The sequence below is a fragment of the Phocoena phocoena genome, chromosome 3 (genome assembly GCF_963924675.1).
Source record: "Phocoena phocoena chromosome 3, mPhoPho1.1, whole genome shotgun sequence".
Taxonomy (NCBI): domain Eukaryota; kingdom Metazoa; phylum Chordata; class Mammalia; order Artiodactyla; family Phocoenidae; genus Phocoena; species Phocoena phocoena.
This window is the reverse complement of record NC_089221.1, coordinates 67,658,508-67,682,290: the sequence shown is the minus strand read 5'-3', so window position 1 is coordinate 67,682,290 and position 23,783 is coordinate 67,658,508. Positions and strand designations below refer to the sequence as shown.

At 37.1% G+C, this 23,783-nt stretch overlaps 1 protein-coding gene across 2 annotated transcripts in view; it reads left to right on the top strand.

The window, feature by feature from the left end:
• The first annotated feature begins 2,059 nt into the window (after nucleotides 1–2,059).
• EDIL3 (EGF like repeats and discoidin domains 3) overlaps nucleotides 2,060–23,783 on the top strand; it is a 427,880-nt gene continuing 406,156 nt past the window's right edge. For both annotated transcript variants that reach the window (XM_065874095.1, XM_065874094.1), the window contains exon 1: nucleotides 2,060–2,126. In XM_065874095.1, coding sequence (XP_065730167.1) covers nucleotides 2,060–2,126 — 67 coding nt within the window. The remainder of the gene's footprint in view (nucleotides 2,127–23,783) is intronic.

The following is a 23,783-nucleotide window of genomic DNA, read 5'->3' as shown; positions in this document are numbered from 1 at the left end:
AGTGTGTGTCTGTTCGTTTTTGAGATTTAGTACTATGTTTTAGAAATAATACCTTAAAAGTAATATTAAACATCTCACTTCAAAAAGTTAAAGAGATACTTTATGATGGATATGCCACCACATGACTGATAAAAAGCATACTTTTAAAATTAAGTAACAGTGATGTGACAGAAAGTTGGAATTTGCTTGTTTAAAACTGCTTTGCTGCAGCTCTAGACAGTGGTACGTTACACTAACATCTGTGGCTTTAAGCAAGAAAACAGAATGTAAATAAATGATTCTTCCTCTTTCCCTTAACAAAATCATTATTTTAAAAATGTTCTTGTACCCCCACCAAACATGAGATCTGAACAAACCTTGTTTTCAAATAATTTTTGTTGTTGCTCTTGTTTTTTTGTTTGCCAGCGGTACCTTAACTTCTCGGTGGCAGTATGCAGTTATTTTTCCATCAGCCTTACATCCTTGCTCTCACTTCAAATTCCAAAGGAAGGTAGAAATTGAAGTTTAAAGGAGTCAAGGAGGCAAAAGGAGATGAATTGCATGACCAATTGTCCTCTGCTATCCTTTTCTTAGTACATTCTCCTTTCAAATCTTTGCCTTCAACTATGTTTCCTTCAATGTTTCTTTGTTGGTGTTTCTGTCTCTCTCCTACCTCCCTCTCTAGAAGGAAAAAAAAAAAAAAAAAAGGCTGTTTTTCATTTTGGTACCTGCAAGTGCCAGAGCTGAATCCACGTACCCTAAGCAAATATTTTAAATGGAAAACAGAGGAGAAAACACTATTGTAAGCCATGGGCTGTAGTTTGGTTCAGCCACTTTGACTGCAAAAGCCAGTCAATTTATATTGCTTTTGGTGGGTAGCAGCGAAATTTGATCTACCATGGTGATGCTTCAAGAATCTGTCTTTGCCTTTTATTTTCTTGCACGGTCCCCAAACTCGCCCCGCTATTTCTCATCTGAAACAGATGTCCTCCTTGAGGAGATGTATGCCTCCCACTGGCTTGCCCTGTGCCTTCACCTTTTTGCCCCGGTGGCCAGAGGAGCCCACAGGGCTCTCTCCCCAACCCTAGAGCCAACCAAAGTGCAGCCAGAACAGCAGCAGAGCAGCCCTGTCTTAGCTGATTAGAGGCTGGCTGCTGACCAGGTTGCATTTCCTGGAATCCGGGACAATTCACTTTGCAGCGTTCTCTCTCGGGCAGCTTTGTGCCCCAAGAGCCACTTTTCAAAATCTCTTAACTTCTTTTTCTGGCTATGCAGAGAACGGGACTTCAGGGGATTCCTTAACGTGGTTAATTATAAAGTCAATGCTGGAAACCAAGAGAATCTCAGACACCAAGGGTTGCTTCCCTTAACCCCGGAGTCTCTGGCGTGTGTGCAGAAGGTATAGGCACTGTAGGAACTTCAGAGGTGGTGGCAGGTGCCAGGGTGTGGCTGCAGTTGTCTCCCTTTTCTCTTCCAGCAGAAGGAGCCACCTCTGGGGGTTAGTTGAGGGGAGGAGAAAGAGGGGGAGGCTGCTGGAGGGAATAGGAAGGAGGGGCGCGCGGGGCGGGCGGGCGCCTGCGAGGCTCAAGCTCACACGCACGCCGCCTCTGTTTGTACACAGTGCGCTCTCGGCTCGCTCCCTCGCTCCCCGCCTGCTCACGCTTCATTGTTCTCTTAAGTCAGAAGCCCCGCAGCCGGCCGCGGCGGCGCGAGCAGAGCACACAGTCTGCGGGTCCGCCAGCGCGGGTGACCCCGAGCCGCCGCCGGCGCCCGGCCCCGCCCGCCGCGCCTCGTCTGGGACCCACCCGCAGAGGAGGCTGAGCCCGCTGGCGACTCCCCGGAGCTCACCCACCTCCCAGCGCCCCGGAGCGCAGGCAAAAGGGGAAGAAATATTCCTCTCTTTGGTCGCCACTCTTTCTTGCTCTCTCCAAGAATTTGTTTAAGGAGACGCTGCAGGAAAAAGACATCTTCTTGAATCCTCTGTCGGGGCGGGGTCTGCCGCTGCCCTGCGGTGCAGCCTCAACGACACTACCCTCCAGTAGGACCCCTGACCAGCGGGGTCACGTCCGAGAGACGGATCATGAAGCGCTCGGTGGCTGCTTGGCTCCTGGTTGGGCTCAGCCTTGGTGTCCCTCAGTTCTGCAAAGGTGAGGCGACGGCCCCGGTTGCGGGACAGGCAGAGAGTCCCCTGGGAAACGCTGCGCAGGGGGCTGGAGGAGGTCCCCCGGGCGCTCCCGGGGTGGCGAGCGCCGTGGGCGGCACCGAGGAGGCTGCGCCCTGCCCTGCGTGCCCAGGAAAAGTGCTCGCAAAGTCAGAGAGGAGTATGCGGGGCTGAGCCGGGAAGAGGGTGTGGGGTACCCAGATGAGATCGAGGAAGGACGGGGATGCAGGGGAGGCGGGAGGGAAAACAGATCTTCCACGGCTTACTTGGCCCCCGGGTAGCCACGCGAACCCTCCCTGGGCAGTGTGGGTGATGCCGGCTCCCGGCTCCAGACGGGGCTTTCGCTGGGGAGCGAGGGAAGCGAGCGTGCCCCGGGAGTGGAGGAGTGGAAAGGGGAAGAGTGCCTTAGGGCTGTCCGCCTCCAGGGTGCTGTGCTCTGGTGCCCGGCCCACGCCAAGCAGTTTGCAAATCCGAGCCCGGTGCTGGGAGTTTGGGCGGTGGGTGCGGTGGAGACGGGTCTGATAAGTCAGTTTGGCTTTCTCCCATCTCCCCATCCTGGAGGCGCAGCACCAGTAGCAGAAAAACCCCAGGAACCCGCCCTTCCTGTAGCCCAAAGGGCCTCAAGCTTTGCTCAGCATACCCTCCTGGTAGGAGCCTAACTCTTGGTAATAGGGAATCTTGCGTTGCGAGACAACCCTGGCGCCCCCGCCCAAGAGCGGAAAAGTTGTAAGAGGTGGTCTGGCGGTGGTTTTCATGAATTGCATGAAATAAACCAGTCTGTTAAAAAAAAAAAAAAAACAACCCCAAAACACAGGACTTTGAAGAGTCTCCTGCTGAGTTGCGTAGTTGGCTTCCAGGTCCCTGGGAAGGATGGCCTGTCAATACAAGCCTTGGTCTTGGTTCCATCTAAGCTCGCGTTGGCGTTGAAGTTGGCGCCTGGAAAGGGCAGGGGGAGCTGCAGGGACTCTGGGTAGGTTGCTCGAAGCGGACCCGAGTGCCTTCTGCGCCCACATATACAGGCGGCTCCTTCTATGCGTTCAGTAGGTAATGAAACCCTCCGCAGGCTGCTTCAAGTGGAGAGCTGAGTGCACTACAGGGTTTAAAATGCTGTGCCTCTTAAAAAATGTGGCTGGATTAAAAAATGCATTGACTCAAATCCATTTGAGGTTAGACGCTGAATGAATATCCTACACCATTCATCCACGCACCCATCCGTCTATTTGTTTCACAGGAAAATTGTGAACTCGGGCTACTATTTGCCTAAGAAGCCGGGTGTTCCTGGCCAGATGCCCTCGGTGCCCTATCAGTAGCTATCCAGGCCGCACCTTTCCTCGGCCTCCCTCCCTCCCCCAGAATGTGGCTATTTCCCCCTGCGAGTAGGTGTGTGCCTCGCCCGCGTTTACTATGTGCCCTTCCAGTTATCACACAGGCAGCCAGCCACTCCACTGAAGGTTAAGGAATGGTAATGGCTCTGTAGTTGCACTGCGGACTGCCCCAGCTATACGAAAAAGACAGTGCTTCCACTACCGATATTTCTCCTTTCTTTCATTTCCCGTCTGGATTCCTTCTGCACTTTGATCCCTCAGCAGGAAAGGAGGGGGAGAACGGCAGGCATTCCCCTCCCCTCCTCCTTTCCCCGCCTCCGTTCCCACCCCAAACCGAAAACACACACTCACCCACTCACAGGCACCTACTCCTTGACACCATCGCCTCCATCATCAGTCCTGGCACCTAGGCGGAGGGCGGCGCAGGTGGAGGAGGAGAAAGTATATCTAACCTGCGTGCCGCGCTAGCCTCCCTAGGTCTGGTTGCTGGAGCCCTCGGGCGCGGTGAGTCCCGTCTCGCTGCAGCCGGAAGCTCTGCTGTCCAGAGATACACACGCCCAGGGCACAGCTTACTCTTGGTGTGTTGCCTGGGCTCTCTTTCCGTCCCCTAGACAATGCTGGGCAGTGTGTACTCCACATTCTTCCGTAGATTTCTCTTTTTGTCCAGACGGCCTGTGAGGAGAGGGATAGGAAAGAAATGGACCATTTTCCACGAGCTCTTTTTGTTAAACTTGCACCTTTCTAATTTATTCTCCCTCAGCTCTGCAGAAAGGCAGAGTACAGCTTGCGTGACATCTCCAAACAATTAAACTTTGAGCAAACTTACTGAGGCCAGTGTTAACGATGAGAATTTACCTTGCACCTCTCCCACCCCACCTCCCCAGATATCATTTGTCTAATGTATACGTTTTATAGATTGGTGTTTCCCCGTGTGGGTTGCAATTTATGCATATTAATGACTGGGATTTGATAAGGACATGTAATTCCTTTTCTTAGTCGTTTTTATTTTAAAATTAAACCAGTGGATCAGTCAGATTGAATATTTCATTAACTCTTAAATTATTCATTGTTATGGGTTGCTCTAAAAAATCCAATTACATGCATACAGTTGCAGCAAGCACGTGACATCTTATGCAATCTGTCCCTGTGCTTGCAGTTTGTGTCTGAAGTCTTTAAGCAAATGGCACTGTTTAAAAATGTCTAGACATGTCCTATATACTATGAATCATTGGCATTCACATTTCCTTTTTTAATAAATGGCGATTTTTAGTTAATTCTACATGGGGATCAGTTAGTACCTGAGCAGTCTCACTCGAGGTAAAAACACCCATGCTTCTATGATTAGTATAGCAATATTGATGCTGAAATAACAGGTTACTGTACTTTAAAAAAATTATTACACATTAGTGTCTTCATTACTTGATTTACATGATCATTAATTTTATACTTTAAAAATCAATGCCAGCTGCAGATTCCAGGTGAAACATTAAAAAAATAACTTGGAAATACTGAATTAAAAATAATAAGTAATTGAAGATAAAATATCCTGCTGGTACAGTTTGACACTAATGCAAAGAAAGCCCTGACCACTGTTATAATACAAAACACATTTTTTCCCTTCTGGTCCTAAAAAAGTTTTTTCTAATTATTTTTGAAATATTTTCTTAGAATTGAAATGTATTTTTGTTTTAAATTTATATTGTTTGGGGAAAACATTTATAATAATACAAATTAAGGGTTACAAATATTGAAATGGTCTGTTCTCCCCTCTGCAGTCTTGAATTTACAAAATCTTCAAAACCAGGCAAATGTATTTTACTTCTGAACTCTTCTCTAAATTAAAACTCTCTTGTATTTTTCTCAAATATTTTAAGATCAGTGTTTATATAAAACATGTATTCAGAGTGTAGGGTATTTTTAATAAATATTTTCATAAAATTTTCCTTTCTTGTTAGATACATATGATTTTTCCTTCTCACAAAATGAGGATACCATATACATGACTAGACTAAAAAAGCTTGGTTGCTCAAAACCATCACAAAGTATAAGTTTGACAGTTTTTAGACTCTAAATTAGTAGTCCACACTCTTAATTTCACTGATATTAAGATAAAAATTTTAATTAGGTAATTTATTTTTAAAACTTTTCATCTTTTGAAGGGTTTTGAATAATGGGATGGCCTGTATATGTTATCATTTGTGTACAGTTTTGAAAACCCGCCTGATCTGAGAGTTTCCTAAAGCCTAAGAAAGTAATTCTGATATTTGTTGTTTACTGAACATACTTGCAGGTGCCAGTAGGTTTGAGTATCATTTATGATGTAGTAGGTTCATTATATTCCTTGCCAAATAAACCCACGAAAACAGTGCGGGTTTCAGAACTCAGTTCAAATCAGAGTAAATCAGAACACTTGGGTACTGAGAAACAAACAGCGAATTTTGCAAATATGTAATTAATGGTATGGCTTCTCTCAGGCTAATCAGTTTACTCCTATGAGTTTATATGAGTTTGAGTTTATTTCCTAAGTAGTTTGCAAACTGATGTTATTATGATGAAAAAAAAATAGTAGAAAACCAAAGCCAAGCCATTCCTATTACTTAATTCTTACCTGTCTTTTAAGGAAGATGTCTAGCATGTTTTTGTTTTTGTTTTTTAAATCACAGCCCATATAATGATTACAATATCTTTTGGTTAATCAAAGCAAACATGTAGTTATATATAAAGACTTAAGTTGTTGGCTACGTGAAATGGATTATTGAAAATAATGTTTTTGTGATAATGCTAAAAATTAAGTACTATAAATGCTTACACTGAATGAATTACCACTTAATTGTTACTGAAAATACCTCTAAACAGTCTTTGCTTTGGGGGAATTGTTGAAGGGAAAAGTAGACTAGGATCATCGACTATGCCCTTGCCAGCAGGTGTCAGGATAATCAATGGAGATCTTTTAAAGGAAAGATGTTGGGTGGCGGGCGGGGGAAGTAAAGTAGTAAATGTTAATCTGCAAATCCACATAAAGTGACTTTCTACTCTCTGTGAAACTGATATTATTAAAGTTTTCAGTGCTCCCCTGAGAAAGAGAGGGAGGGTGAGTTGTAAGGACGTGCTGCTTGTACCACAGGATTTTAACTTGGAAGCAGAGTTGCTCTAACTGCCACACACAAATAACTATATGTCTAGGTTGAGCCATTATTTCTCAGGGGGTTCCTGAGTAACTTCCAAGGAAATGCACATAGAGCTATGAGGAGCTTGTAGTAAAACAGTTATTACTGAAATGTTTGGCATACTTTTAAGCTTACTCTCCATACCAGCTGTAAATTTTATACATAGAAGTAAGTACTTGTTATATTGATTTACGTGGAGGTATATTCAACTATTTACATGTATAGATCTAAAGTACTGGAAGAGATTACAGCTTATCCTTTTCTGTCACAGTGGTAAGGTGTATGGTTCCTAAAACTTGTAAGTTTCTAACTTAAGTCACTGGCCAAAAGAGACTAAATGACATGATAAAGTTTTGTCATTACCCATTTAAGCAAGTTATTATTCCTTATATACGTGCCTATTGTGTTTCAGTAGCTTTCAGTGACTTGACATTATTTGTTTCTAATTGATCCTTAACTGAGAACCATTCCTCAAAAGTTAGTTCTAGCATCTGCTGATATAGACCTTAAAACAGTGTTACAGATTCACCGTTACACCATTTCTACACGTTCTCTCTTTTTTTTATAAAGTCGCTGATATCATGTCAAGGAGTCTGTCTCCAGTGGTATCCTTTCTGTGTCAGAGTCCTCCTTAAATAACCCTGCTCCCAACATTTCCTTGCTGGATAGCAACTAGGGCACAGCATCCACTATAAAATTCTGTCAGCATTATTAAAAGGTTGCAAATCTCCAGAACACTGTGGCATTTGCAATCTGCTTTCTTGTGAGGAAAAAAAAATGACAATCTAAAGCCTCTACTACTAAATCCTGAGGTTTAAAACATAAACAGAAATAAATTAAGATCTGAATTATGGAGGAACTCAGGATTTTACACCTTGATATGATCACAGTATCCTGCCTAAAACTATCAACTGGGCAATAACTTATATCCACCCCACTTGTAGAGAAGTATCTTGCTTTTCCTGTAGCACAGAGCTGAGAACCTAGGAGAAAACATCAAAAACTCCTGACCACCTAAAATAGATAATGCATTTCGGCCTTAAATCGTATAGAAAAGTCTATTTCTCTTGGTTTTTAAGTTCCTGGGCTCTCTATAAACTGAATTCAAAAAATTAAAGACATATGAGGTAATAGGTCAGACTTAATCAGAGCAGTAAAACCTGGCAGCTGTTAGACAAAGAGGAGATTGAAAAAGTATATGTAAAAGCAGAGCTACCTTACAGTGTAAAAAACTAGAAAAAAACATTTATTTGGGGTGGGAGAGGGGCTATGTTTAAAGGCCAAAAGGCATTACCCTGTGAGAGAATATGCTTGTATTTGATACCAGTATTGATCTTGCATCCTAGACAAAGACTCACTGCAATATGTTCAACATTTGGGGGATACAAAGGCAGTGAAATATGTGCATTATTGAAGAGATTTTGTCCAAAATGTTTAAGCTTGAAAAACCTGTTTAAAGGTGAAAGAGACATATCTGAAGAATGTGCTTGTTTGAAACTTTATTTTCCCATCATTTCAGATAATATGTTGTTATACATTTTTTATTGATTTTCCTCCTAAAGTAATAAATGAAGGTACAAATTACAAAACAGAGGACTCAATTTTGTAGAAAAGAAATAGATCTCAGAATGCAGATAATATGCCCTGCAATTATTTGGTAATATTTTAGAAGAAAATGTACTACTATTTTGTTTTAAAATATGCATTATTATGCTGATAGAAGCTGGGTAGGATTTGTTCAACAGAAGATTTAATAGTGCATGAAGCAGAATGGAGGATTTAAGTTCAAGAATTTAAGTGAAGCCTTTTTGAGTACTAAAGCACTTTTGAATGTGATTGTTACTATGGAGAAAGAAAATTGACTCTAGATCTAAGCTTTACTTTTTTCTGTTTTCTAAAACAGGTCTGTATCAAACTGATCAGTCTCTTTAAAACTAATTTAATATAGTAATAACAGCCCACAGACGGAAAGGCCAAGGTTTTAATCTCTTTTTGTTAAATGATTTTGTGCATGATTGAAAGCGGTCTCTGAATGGGTTAGGACACCATGCATTCTTTTTTATGCTTGGTATTTGATGAAGACATTTATTTTGGGAATGCACAATATTCCTCTTAAGTCTCTTCTTGTACTGAGGTCAGGATGACCATTTACATTTTACTGCTACTGGAGATCATATGAAGACAGCCCAGGTCAAACGGGCTCATGACCCTTGGGCAGAAAAGACTAGGACAGTCAAGTGGGAACATTGGAGAATATTCTTATTTGAAATAAATTGGTGAATCCCTCCCAGTAGCATAGAGCAGTCTCCCAATTATAGGCATCAGTCTTATCTTTGCTCACATCTCCGATACCCTTCTCCCCTCACATGTTTGGCTCCAAATGCTAATTGAACTCTAATTTTATCCACACACTTTTTCCTGTTTGTTTATTCATCTTTTTTCTTTCTATAGTTTAACTTTTGTATTGTCAACACCATTTTGAAATTATCTATAGGCAAACAAAATGCAAATTACCATTCAAAATGCTTTCATATTTATTTATAAATTCTTGTGTCATATGTTGTACTTCCTACAGAGCCAGGGCTTAGAGCAGTGCAAAGCAAAACAAACAACACAACTATGCAACAGCAACAACAAAACCGAAACACTCAATATATATCCAAATGAATGGAGCTATCCACTTCCCGCTCCCACCCCCGTCAGTGTTCTGTGAGAGATACCCACATATTTTAAACAGCAGTATGTTATAAAAGATAAGTCCAAAGTAGTCCCAGGAAATTTAAAAGCTTTGTTTCTCACTTTGTTATATTAACTTTTTTTTTTTTTTTTACAATATATGTTATAGAGTGAACTACTTTGAAAATATTTCTCAATACTCCTGCAAGAGCATTGCTAAACACACAATATTAACATGCAGGCATGACAAGAAGTGCTGTGTTTGCTGTGCATCTTCAGTTAAAAGAAAAACTACCTCTGAGTGATCAATTTCTTTGTTAGATACAAGGTTCTAACATTTCCAGCTAACTTTAATTTTGATCTAGAAACAATAATTTTTCAGACTTCAGTTTGTTTTTTCCTTTCTTCTCTTTATTTGGGGAGTGCCACCATGTCTATTTAAGCATCTTGCTAGATAACTTAACAAGGAGCATTCATTCGGATGTCTTTCTTAAGTATAGTTAGTAAGTATAGTATTTATTTAGTGCATGTTATGTGTTCCCCTGTTCTAAGTACCATCTTTGATTCTCACTATGATTCTATGAGGCAGGTACTATTATTATTTACATATGAATGAGAAAAGACATACAGAGAGGTTAAGTAATCTCCCAAATAAATAATCTACTAAGTAGCTTGTTAGAAATAGGATCCAGTTTAAATCTAGAGCCTGCTCTCTTAACTACTGAACTATGCTGTATTTCAGTGAGTGACACGTCCTGTATGTCATGGACATATTTTGTTAAATGATTTTCTTATTTGTAAAACACACACATCATATCCAATTTCTATTTAACAGGTAGATATTTTGGAAGGGGTAAATTATATTTATTTTCTTGGGACAAAATTTTTTAAATTTTCAAATTTAATTTGGTAAAGTGTCAATACATCTTTTCTTTTCACATTCAGAAATAAAGAGTGGAGTATGCTCTGTTTGGTCAGAAAGAGTTAATGTGTCTTTTAGAAAAATGCATCACTAGTATGAATAGTGAAGACAGGAAAAAGAAGAGGAGTACTCGGGAAGTGATTCAAAACCTTGCCATTCAATTTTATTTCAACATGATTTTTATAATTTATTTTGGTTTTCTAGGATTCCATTGCTTCATTGTTATTCAGTATGATATGTAAGAGCATACTTTATAATTTTCAGATACGTTATGTAGGAAAAAGTGATTTTAAAGGTTAACAGATACATAATGTAGGACATAGTGGTTGTAAAGGTTAACTAGGTTTTTATTTCTGCTAGTTTAATGAAGATATTTTATTTGCTTTACATTCCATCCTCATTTAATTTTATTTCTGTGTAACCCCATTAAGAAATTTGAGCCAAACAAAAGCACCAAATGGTCTCAACCATATCAGCTAGAAAATTATATCTTCTGGTTTCTTTTAAGAGTTATTTAACCAAGATATTTATTTTTTAAAACTAGAATTGGATTAACATTAAGTATTTTACAAAATAATGAAAATTCCATCATATGAGATCACCTTGTTAATATCTTCTTCTGTACATCTGTATGGTGTTTTATAGTTGAAATGGACCTCTACATGCTTTATTATATTTATTCCCCTAAAATAATAATAATAAAAACAATAGTTAAAACTTCTTCAGCATTTCCCATGTCTATTCTAGGAAACATAAGCAGAAAAGGCATTCTTAATCTCATTTAACAGATAAGGAACCTGAGGTTTGAAAAAGTCACATCAATTATAATTCAACATGTCCTATAATTCAAGCAACCAGTGACAGAGTTTAAACTTGACTGTGATTCCAGCTTATCTTTTACTCTTTTCTGCTATACCACTTTGCTTTAGGTAGTTATAGTTGGTGCTTTTTTCTCAGTTCTTGGAACCACAAGATGAGAAGAAGGAGTTGGTGTACTACTTGCTTTTTCGGAAACTATTCTAACTGCCTCTTAGTACAACATTCACACTTTCCTGCCATCAGCCTATAACATTTCCTTTCCTCTCTGGAGCCAATTACTAACCATCACAACATCCTGAACTTCCTCAAAGGCTTCAGAACCTTGTTTCTTCTCTATTATTTGTTCCCTTAAAAACTTGTGACCCTTTTAATATTCTGGTGTTAAACTTCCTGGAAGTTCCCAACACAAATGATTCCCAGCTCCATTCTTAGGTACCTACTGGCAATGCTGTTCATTAGACTTTCTCATCGCATGATTTGCTCATTTACTAGTACTTTAAATTTCTCAGACTTCCCATTTCTTGCCAGAATTTTCTGTCTTTCTACCTCTCCTTGCCCTTCATTCCCAGTAAACCCACTCTTGTCATTGCTCTAATTTTCAGTTCTTCTTATCTCTCTTCTTTACCAACCTGGTCTTTGTGGTTATCCATTTCAAGATGTATTCAACCATTTGTGAATTTTTCAGCCCACGTGCTTTCATTATTTTTGCTTCTTTAAATCTCAAACTAAGGTAATTTCCAACGTCCCTTTCCCCTCATTGGCCATGAGAAAACTGGAGTTCTGTCAAGAAGTAATAGGATCCACTGGAAACCCTGGTGAATTTGAAAGGTTGAGTTGTGGGTCCAAAAGGGAATGAGCAAGAAAGAAAGTGATGGTATGAGGAGTAAGGTGATGGGGGCATTGCGGTAATTAGACTATAATTACAGATACTGATAATTATAAATTTGGGAGTAAGTTATGGTTGAAGGAGCGTAGAAGACAAGATCATTGGAAGAGGTGAGTCAAAACACATGGAAAAAATATTTATGTGGGTATTGAAATTCCCCAAAAAATTATACCAAGAGAAATGTTGGAGCGAATGATAGTGAACCAGGAACAGAAATCTTTAAGGAGTGAGAGAGGTACAGAGATGAAGAAATAACTATAATAGGGGGGGTAGTATTGGGGAATAGAGATCTATGGCATGAAATTAAAACTGGGTAGGGTTTTTTTGCTGTTGTTTTTTTTTTTTTGAGCGGAAGGAGAGAATGTTCAGGAAGTTGCACCGAGGAACAAGAGGGACTCCTGCCACATCTCTATAAGCTATGGGAGAGAAAACGGTAACCAATTAAGAGAGCTGCAGGGTAGACAGTAACTCAGAGGAGAGCTGATTTTCTCTAGAGCAGGAAGACAGATGTAATAGCCTAGTCCCAGGCATCATGCACTTTGACAGTCTTCATCCTACACCTTTTGACACATTGAGCTCATTATGATAATTGATATATTCACTAAGAGCTATGCTTTCAAGCACATAAAATATGTTTTCATATGCAACAGCTCTTTTAAACCTCACAAAAACCTAGTGGATTATTATTATCCCCATTGACAGATGAAGCTATAGACAGAATAATTCTATTCCCAGTGATAAACACTCAAAACTAGGTTTTGTAGACCCAAGTCCAGGACTTTTTTCACTTTAGCACAATTGCAGAGAAAAGCCTTAAATCCAAGGAAAGATCCCTTCTAAATTTAAAGCATAGCTGGGTAATGGGAAGATGTCCTACTTTGTCCTATTCAGATAGGCCTCTATATATTTTGAGGTCTGCAGAGTTTAGGTTACTGGGAATGTCTATATCTGCTTGGTGGCCTTAATCCTTGCCCATCTTGGATTATTTGTCCAAATGGTTCTTACTGGAAAACAACATTATCGCTAGGGGAAGTTTTGATTTTTTTTTTTCCTTTTTAATATGCTCGTAATTATGCAACCTTGTACACAAAGAATTCTTTTTCCTCAATTTACATGTTTCAAATATTTGTAAACCATAATGTTTCTTCTTTATTTTCTGAGATGCTAAAGTTGTACATATTTTTCCTTTAATCTGTCCTTGTAAGCCATTCCTTTCATCATTTTAGTTGTGTCATTTGGAATCTGTCCAAGTAGCCTACATATTTATGCAACAGGCTTGCCAAAACCTCAACAGGGAATTCCATGGATGTGCTTCCCTAAAATAACACCACACACATTAGTCTGTACTTTTTAATTTTGCAAATACAATCTTAATTTTTAATCTATTGATTTGCTGGTTAATTTTTTCTATCAGACCACCTTTTTCCAAGTAATACTTATCTATGTCATTTTTATTTCATGATTTTGTTTTACATTAGCCTTCACTGGAGTTTTACTTTATATTTTTCTTCATTCTGCATTCAGAATGATGACCATTACTGCTGTATGATGTATTCTCTGCCCACAGAATCTCAGAATAACCTGATTTCTTCACTGTAAATTGTTATTCTGCTACTTATTGCTATTTTAATATCATGTACATATCAGCTAAATAACAATACAATGTACAAATTCTTATCCTTACCTTTTTTGCATATTTATTTCTTTTGGGGCCTTTGAAGTATTCAGTATCTTCTTGAAACCATCATCTGTCTCTATTTCTGTATTTTTCCTATTTCTTTATTTATAGCTATCTCCTTCTATATGTTGCCATTTTCTGCTCCCAGATCATTCCTCAGCTTAAACTACAAAACCTCAGAGAATCTTTGTGATCACCTTCTCCAAGTACTGAGGCATCAACATACACATAGATACAAACAATATACCCCTGTCACTAGCTTCTATTACTGTTCTTTTTTGAAATTACGCATTTTTCGAAAATCACATTTATATAATCACGTGCTTATTATCTTATTTTCTCTCTTGTTTGTAATGTATTCTTGCAAGCTCCATGGGGGCTGGAAGAACATCTGTTTTATTCCCTAATGGATATACCCAGCCCCAAACATGATGCCTTGTACACAGTAGGCATTCAATATTTGTTGGCTGAGTTTTTGCATGCATGAAGGAGTGAAAAACATGAATGAAAACAACTCTGCTGGTGTATAAATCTTTCTCTGGTTAAAACAAAAAATATGTTCCTTTAATAGACCCATTAACTAATTTAATAAATTCTTATCTACTTGCACTGATGCATTGACGTGTGATTTATGGCACAAGTGATACACTTTTAGAAAGCAATAAATACTTAAGTAGAGGCAAACTCTAAGAGCTGACTAAATAAATTACCAACTTGTTTTCATCTCTGTCTAATGTATAAACACTTTAAAATCAAGATTTGGGTTTTACTTTAAATTATCAAATTACAATAAAATAGTTGTAATTGTATATGCAAGATAGACAGTAAGCTTCAGACTATCATTTTATTATCAGGAGTTGACAAGAAATGTATATGCAACAAAATCAAAGCACTTGGTGGTTTTTCATTGTCAGGTGGAGGAGCTACAGGTAGCCCTTTGATCTGCTCATTGTTCCAGTGCCTTGGTGATCACTCCCATGAGCACCACCAGTGATAACTTTCCTCCAGCCATGACTTCTTTCCCTCCTCCCACCACGCAGTCACACCTGCTGAACCCAGATGTACTTGGCAGAGGGGAAAAGACAACACCTGGGCACTGTGTCTGCCCAGGAGCCAAGAGCCTCCGAAATAGCTCTGTTTAGAGTTGTTTGTGTAATGACCGTCTTTATGTCACTGCAAACTGCTTTTTATTTCCCTTTGGGCAACTAGACTTCTGCCTTTCTTAAATGCCTAGGTGGTTCTAAAACAATTTGTATGCTTGTGACCCCAGTAATTGTGTGATTTCAACTTCTAGTCTAAAAGCTCTGAAGATGACGTGTCTTTCTAAAAAAAGAATGCAACGGCAAAGGATTATGTAGAATAAAAACGGTAAAGTCTAATGCTTTGCTATTTCTTATGTGATAAGAAAGGAACCTTGGCTTTTTTTTTTTTGAGGGACAGTTACTTCCTCATCCTTGTTTTAGTTTTAATTATTTTTTAACCTGAAGTATATACTCATTGAAGAAAAGTTGTAATGGTAACACTTTGGTGTCTGTATTTAGAGACTTGTTTCAATAAATGAATATCTCAAAGTAATGTTTTTAACCATAAAGTAGATCATACCACCTAGTTTTATAATTTATTCAACAACATTTTATTAAGTAGAGATGGATACCAAGAACTGTTCTGGGTGTTGCAATTACAGACGGTGAACAAAACAGACAGAAATTCTTGCTCACATAGAGCTTACATTCTAATGAAGTGGAACAGAGAATAAACTAAGGAAATTGTCTTGTAGGTTAAAAGGAGAGGGTAAGGATTTCAGGAGTGGATTTCATTTTTATGTAGGGTGCTTATGTCAAGCCTAACTATTCAAAAACATTAAGGAAGTGACTTACATGTTGCAAGTATGTTGTCTCAAGTTTCATTTATCTTTATATTATATTTATTATGTTTAATATGCAAAAGGTAAAACAAATTTATTTTGTAAAATAATCCATATTTTCCTTTATGAATTCTGCTTTTGGTATCATAATTAAGTTCACAAGAATCACCCTTTGTTTCTCCAACCAAATGGTTGGGTATGTTCCAACACTACTTAAAAAAAACTGTTAGAAAATAAAGTATGTATCATATAATACATTAGGATATTTTCTAATTTTTCACATTATATATAGCATTAAAATGTTTGTGAAGAGTTACATGTTTATGCAAAATGAAACATATTACAGTAATCTATATACAGTGTGATAACCACAAAGTGGAAAAGGAAACATAAAACAAGATAAAGCTCCCAGGCTCAGGAGTCAAGAGTTTTCAGTTTCAATAGATGACTAACCTTAGTTTTCAAAAATAAATAAATATATAAAATGGGGATAGTAATAATATAGCCTGACTCCTAGGATTATTGTGAGGATTTAATACAGGTTAAATGCTTAGAACAATATTTTTGTCCTGTGATGGATGTGATGATAATGATGATGATGACACTGTAGTCTTTCCAGTGCCATAGCATAATGCTTGGCACACATTATGATAAAAAATTAACTGGTAAAAGAATGGAGTTTATCCATTCATTTTTTTGATTGGATAAAATTGATTTTTATCCAATCAATTTTTTTTCTCATTTAATTATTATTTTACTTTTTGGTGCAATATTTATCAAGAAGACTTCAGTCTTTTAACTGAGATATAACTTACAGGTATATTAATATAATGTGTTGTTAAGAGAATGGAATCAGATAGACTGGGAGTTGGATCCTGGATCAAACAGTCAGTAGCTCTGAAGCCTTCTGTAGTTTGTCTAGCTTGTAGACTATGGATAAAGCAGTAGGAATCTAATAGGGCTGTTGTAATGATTAAAAGATATAATCCATGTAATGTGCTTATAGATCTTGGCACAATATAAACCTCAATAAACATTATCTATTATTATTTTCTTAATTGTGGTTGTGGCTATTACTGTAAAGGGGGCAGTTACCTTGGGACACATTCCCGAGGAGAATGGTATAAGGAGGGGATGGGAACCTGGATGAATCTGACAAATTGGCTGATCTACAAAGTCTAGCAATTCTTGAATTTATGCTAAATGAATCTTGGTTATGTTTCTGGCTTTATTTGTATTTCGGGGGGTATTTAACTGTCTTATCCATTAGGGCTGCTATAATAAAAATACCATACACTGGGTGGATTATAAAAGACAGAAATTTGTTTCTACAGTACTGGAGGCTAGAAAGTCCAAGATCAATGTGCCAGCAGATTCTGCGTCTGGTAAGAGCCTACTTCCTGAGTCATAGGTGGCCAGTTTTCACTGTGACCTTAGGTGGTCAACATGGCAAGGGAGCTCTCTGAGGCTTTTTTTGTAAGGGCACTAACAGTACTCATGAGGCCTCCACCCTCATGACCTAATCACCACCCAGAGACCCTACTTCCAAATACCATCATATTGGGGATGAGGTTTCAACATGTGGATTCTGAGGGGACACAAACAATCTGTAGTATCATCTGCAGTAGAATAGCCTTCAGTGTCTCCTAACTCAACAGGAGGTCTTTGCTTCCTTTATATTCTTTCCACTTAGGTGCACTTACTCTCTACTCTGAATATTGACTGTGAGTTGTGTCCTGATTTATAAGCTATAATAGAAACTTCTAAAATACTTTAGGTTATTTTCATTTCACATTTTGCTTTAGAGGCCTCAACTGTGAATATGGTATATAGGGAAGTTTACAGCATGAAGATTTTTTAATCTGCTTATTCATGACTGTTGGTCTCTGTGGTCAGTACTTAGTATTCAGAAAACTGTTATCTCTTATGTATCTAAATGGGTAAAAATTAAGTTCATGTTGGGCTAAAGATTTTAAAATAAAATAATTCTGTTTGCATTTTAAATAATTGACTTTTATACTGTTCCCTCTTTGGGGGAAAAAAATGCCAGAAAAACAACAACAACAACAAAAACTTTCCATTCAGGGAATACTTTTAAATTAAATACAAGAAATAGATATACAAACATGTTTTAAGAATTAATGTAGAACTATATGGTTTCCTACAGAATGACTCAGTTTGTTCAGATGAATTAAGAAATAGACATTAATGATTTTAGGGTATAAGACTACTAGGTCAGTTTGTACTTATTTTCAAAGTAACATTTATGACTAAAATCAGCTCGTGGCCAAAGCAAGCAGGATTGCACATGAGATTTACATGGTTAAAATCATTGAGATTTATCAAGAGAATATATTATACATGGACTATTTCCAAGTCAAGTCACAGTTAAAGACATTATTTTGAGTATTATAAGAGAGTCTCCATGAAGGGGCAGTGGTAATACACAGATTCAGGATTATTTACCTGTTTTGAGGTCAGCTAATTAGTAATCTTAATTGCATTTACAAAGTCCTTTTTGCCATGTAACATAACATATTTAATGTGTATAACATCAAGGAGTGAAAATCATGGGACCAGAATCCTACTATTGTTTTTATACATAATCTCATGTAGATACAGGTTTGTATAACTTCATCTGCTGTAGCAGTGTGGACTAGTTTAGGTCTCAAAAAACTTATTCGTGGCTCTACCAAGTACTTGCCTTGTGACTTTGAGCAAACTCTAATCTCTTGGTTTCTTTATTTGGCAAAAATAGAGATAATAGCCTCTACACTATTTGTCTTTTAGGCTTATTATAGTGAACAAAATGAAAATGAAGCAATATATTGGGAATGATTTTGGAACCTGAAAACTGTCCTGTAAATTGTTTGGTTTGGTGGTAGCTTCAAATTCTTGCTTTGTTTTCTATTCCTTTATAGAGTAAGCTAGTATTAGAAGTCGTGATGATTCCTGATATTTTATATGATACTCCCTTCATTTGTTCTTGTATGTTTAACTGAACATATCCAGATGCCATGAAAACTTTTGATTACAGTTGTTTGGGAAAGGAACATAAACACACTAGAAATGATGACAAATCTGATATGTCGGTAGTCACTGCATTATGAGAACTTAACTGGTGGTGATCAGACAGCTCCTACATGTGAAAATGGGCATATTTATATCTGGTATCCCCAAATGTCCCTGACTTCACCTGCCTTTTTCAACCCTAGGTTGAGATCTAGAGTGGCTGGCTTAGAAAATTGTTTTGTTCATGCAAATGCAGAGAATTAGAACATTAAATCATCCTCTCACCCTCCTGACAAAATTGCCACCTCCAAAGGAATCAGGGTCATCTTCTCTCCTGCTATGTTCCTGCTACATTCTTGCTGTGTTCCTGCTACCCAAACCTTCAACTTCTTCTTGTCCCAATGCCAGTCCACAAAATTAATACAAATTTCCTTAAAAATAGTAGCAGTGACACCATTTAAAATATTTTAGCTAGTGTTATAGAATTGTTTCCAGAAAAACATGCTTTATTTTGTTTCTAAAAAGCTCAATTTCAAAATTATATATGGATCATAAACCATAACTTATTTTTGAATTAGCAATTTCTTGATACTTTTCAATACAAGAATTAGCTTAGAATCTATTACCAAAGTTCAATCACATTATTGAGATTTCCCCCCAGTAAATATAAATGTATACTATATATATGTAAAAGTTTAATACTTTATTGTAAAGGAAAGTATTAAATTGGAAGAATAAATACCTTAATACCTTAATAAATGACCTCTTTAGTTAGTAATAGAGTTCACCTGGTGATTGATTTAAAAATAAAATGTATTCAGAAGTCAACTTTACAAATAGGAAAACAAAAATATAAGCAAAATTACTGCTAAAAATAATTTCTGTATGTTCTTTGGGAAGCAGTATAGATCAATTTGAATTAACATTTCTTGATTATTTTAAAGAGATTATTTTTTTAGTTTTGTGTTCCCCATAATTCGAGTACCCTGAAATATTTAAAATGTTATTACTGATAGCAGCTGCACACTGCACCAATCTTGGATCGTTGGTTTCAGGTTGCTGGTTTAACTTTAATTGGGAATCTGTTATAAATTAATAAGTCAATTGACTTTGGGATAATAAGAGGCATAAAGAACTCTTCCAGGATCAATTGTTTGTGAAAGCAATTATTAGGAGCAAAGCCTAGAATCAGAGCCCGCTGAAGCATGCAAAGTTTAACAGTGACTTCTTGGGCTTTTATGTCAGTATATCAGTCTGAAAGTATGCATTTTAAAAAGTAACTGTATTATAGAAAACTTAATATTTAGGTCATTTGGCAATATGAGGAATGTAATCACTCCAGAACAGTGTAGCTTGGATCAACCTTTTTTTTTTTTTTTTTTTGATTCTAGAAATTGTAGGAAAACACTGACTATGAGGAAGATACAGTTTAACAATTTAGAGCTTATTCAGATGGTTCACTGGTTCCCTGACTCCTACAAAAGGAAATTAAAGTAAAATGAATTGATGAATACTTTGGTTGCACCCCAGGAACTTAAACACTGTTGTTTCTTTTGTTGGAGTAATAATCAAGGTGTGTAGTAAGGCAAAAAGATATTACTGATATGTGCTTTTAAAACTGATAGTCCAAAAATTAAGTGGAAACCACTCCAGGAAACCTACTAATACATGTTTATAGTTAAAAATTAGTTCTTTTGACATTACTGCTCATTTGGGAAGTTGGCTAAGTTAAGTTCATTTTGTTATGTATCTATTATAAGCTTGTTATTGTAGGGTGTTACTCAAACTGCTGCTATGGAACAACATACAGAAAACTCTTGTGTAACCAGAGTATTTGTGACTTCCAATTTAGGTTATTAGTCTTATGTTGGAATGGTCATTGTTGGTTTTTTAGGTTTATGAAAATTGCTGATATATTTGTAGTAACAAAATGGTACTATAAATTTTTTGATATACAAAACACCATAACAATCTTAAGTGTCTAGTTCAATGAATTTTCAAAATTGTATGTGCCCATTTAATCACTAACTAAAACACGATATAGAATATTTCCATAGTCCTAGAAAATTCTCCCATGCTATATCCAGCCAAATTCCATCCTTACCCCTCCTCTCTCCAACATCTGTTTTTTAAAATTTCTGTCACCATAGATTAACTTTGTCTGTTTTTGGACTTCATACCATTGTTAGTATGGGGGAAGAGAGAGAGAATTTTAGTCTGGCATCACTCACTCAATATGATGAGTTTATTTATCCTTGTTATTGCACATATCATGAGTGCATTCCTTTTTATTCTTGAATAGTATTTCATATAAATATAGCACAATTTGTTTATTTGTTCTCTAGTTGATGGACAATTGGGTTGTTTCCTGTTTTTAGCTATTATGCATAAGGGTAATCTGAAAAATCTTATGGAAGGTTTTTTTCCATAGACATATGATTTCATTTCTCTTGGATGAATACCTAAGAATGTAATTGCTGAATCATAGATACATATATGTTAACTTGATGAAAACCTATTCAACAGATCTCCAGAGTGATTGTTTCATTTTCCTCTCCCAGCAGCTATTTATGAGGGGTCCAATTGTTCCCATATCATCACCAAAATTTGTTCTATAATTGATGAACGATGAAGGGGTTAGGGTCACTAACCCTCCAAGTAAAGGATCAGTTTGTAAAACTGACCCACAGTTTAAACCCCTGTTGTTCAATGGTCAACTGTATTAGTCTTTTGATTGTAGCTATTCTAGTTGATATGAAATGGTATCTCACTGTATTTTTAATTTGTGTTTCTTAATGACTAAGGATTTGAGGACAGATGAGTTTCTTGACATTCATGTATCTTTTGTGAAGTGTCCAGTCTTTTGCAAATATTACTTTCTGTTACTATTGTTTGGGTATTTTAAAGCTGATTTGTACTGGTTCTGTATATATCCTGAATATGAGTACTTTGCCAGATACATATTGCAAATATTTTTCCTAGTCTGTGGCTTGATACTCATTTCTTAATGGTGTCTTTTGATGTAGAACTTACTGATTTTGATGAAGTGCATTTTATCGATATTTTTCTTTTAGTCAGTGTTTCTAATGTCCTGAAAAGTCTTTGCCTGGCCCAATGTCACAAATATATTGTCTTCTTTTTTCCTCTAAAACTCTCATATTTCTGCTTTTTACATTTAGGTTTATGATCCTTCTTAAATTAATTCTTGTATATATCACGAGGTGCAGGTTGAGATTTACTTTTTCCATCGGGAGATTCAGTTATTTCAGCACCATTTGTTGGAAAGACTGATTTTTCCATTGAATTGACTTGGTGCCTTGGTTGTGTCTATTGTGTCTTTAATCTCTTTATCTTTACACCGATACCAGGGTGCCTTGATTACTTTAGCTATATAGTAAGGGTTGAATTTATGTAATTTCTTCTAAATATATTTTATTCTATATCTTTTGTACTTTTATAAAAATTTTAGAATTAACTTGGCAGTTTCTTCAAAAAAGCCTGCTGGGATTTTGATTTAAATTGCATTGAGAGGAATGGCCATATTAACAATCTTATCTCTTCCAATCAATTAAGATATTATAGTTGTTCATTTATATATCTGTATGGATCCATATTTAACAAAAAGACTAATTCCTTTTATTTTTGTAGAGTTTTATAAAATATAAAGCATTTTACATTGATTACTCATACTTTATCTTGTTTTAAAACAGGAATTAAGTATGAAAAGTGGAGATCATTCAGCACCCCAGTGTGCTTCACAGTGCTTACAGAAGCACTTTGCACTTGGATATACTTGATAGACAAATTGAATTCCCAGAAAACCATTTTATTAATACTTTTATAACAGGACAATGCTGTTGGAAAAAAAATAGCATTTCTAATAATGAAGTTTTTTAAACTGAAGTATATAAATATGCAAGTTTCCAGAAAAATAAACTGAAATTCATAGCATTAGACCTATTAAAAGCTGAAATGACAAAACCTTTAAAACACTGGGAAGTAGTTAATGGAATCAGAGAAATTTAGAGTACCTGTGAGCATTTTATTCTCCTAGAAATAAAGATTGCACTTTAGCCAGCTTAGATAGGTAAGTGCGTCTTCTATTTATAAAGATAATGGTAGTTTTAGTTATTTCTAGCTTTTTACAGAGTAGTCAGGCTCCTAATCGTCAGAGGCTTCATCCTGCTTTAGAAGCTTAAAGATCGTGTGTGTATGTGTTGATGATCTTATTCCAGAAGAGTGTTATCACCAGAAAGCTTTTGCTTTGACTGAATCTCTTGAACCAAGTCCAAACGAATGTGATTTTCTTTGAAACAGGTTGAGCAAAACCCATCGTCTATTTTTTCTATTACCACTTGTTGGCAGAATTGACTTAGGAAAGTGGACCAAAGCTATACTGAAAGGCAAGACATATGCTTTTGAGCCACTCATTGCTGGTATCTTTCCAGCACATTCGAAAATATTTAATATGTTAATATGGAACCTAGAACATTTTAGGAAAAAAATATTCCTAGAAGAATCTTGCTATATAACTGTAAGCCACTCCCCAAGTAAATTATTTTTGTTGCTTTATATGATAATTAAACGGTAGATTGAGTTATTGGAAAAGGGATTGCATTCTTCCTGCTTGAGAGGCCATTATTATATCCAGTCTCCTCCCATGATTTAGATATACCACATATGATCACAGTGAAATGAAATAAAAATCTTCTAAAAGACTACTTTTTGTCATGTGGATCTGTGATAAGATTTCTCAGATCTATACCAAGCACTACTTTGAAATTTGCTGAGGTCTTTTTTCCTTTCAGTGTTTACTGAGGTTCCTATTTAGATAATTACCATTCTGGAGGTTATAACCTACACAGGTGATGGCAGTACTTATTCCTTCTTTACTAATTTAATAGGAAATGACTGATAAAGGGCATTCGATTTATCTACTCACTTCACATTAAGAGATGTTTTTGAGGGCAGTGAATCTATTCCCAGGCTTCAAACACCTTGGCCTTTAATTTGTCAAACTTCAGTCTTTAAGTAAATTAGCTGGGTTCCTACTGAATTAATTGAATTCGGAGAAGGCTGTACAAATAGTTGTTCCTATGTTTTCTCACACATTTCTGTAGGGTCCAAACTGTTGGAAAGGAATTAGAGTCTGAATTACTCAGTTACACCTGTAACACCTGTTCTTTGACCTCATAAAATCTCTCCTTTTCCCTCTACTAACCCTCCTCTTGCCTTCCCTTACTTTTCAATTCAGCTTATATCATTTTGCCCCATGTGAGCTGCTCCCCTGTGAA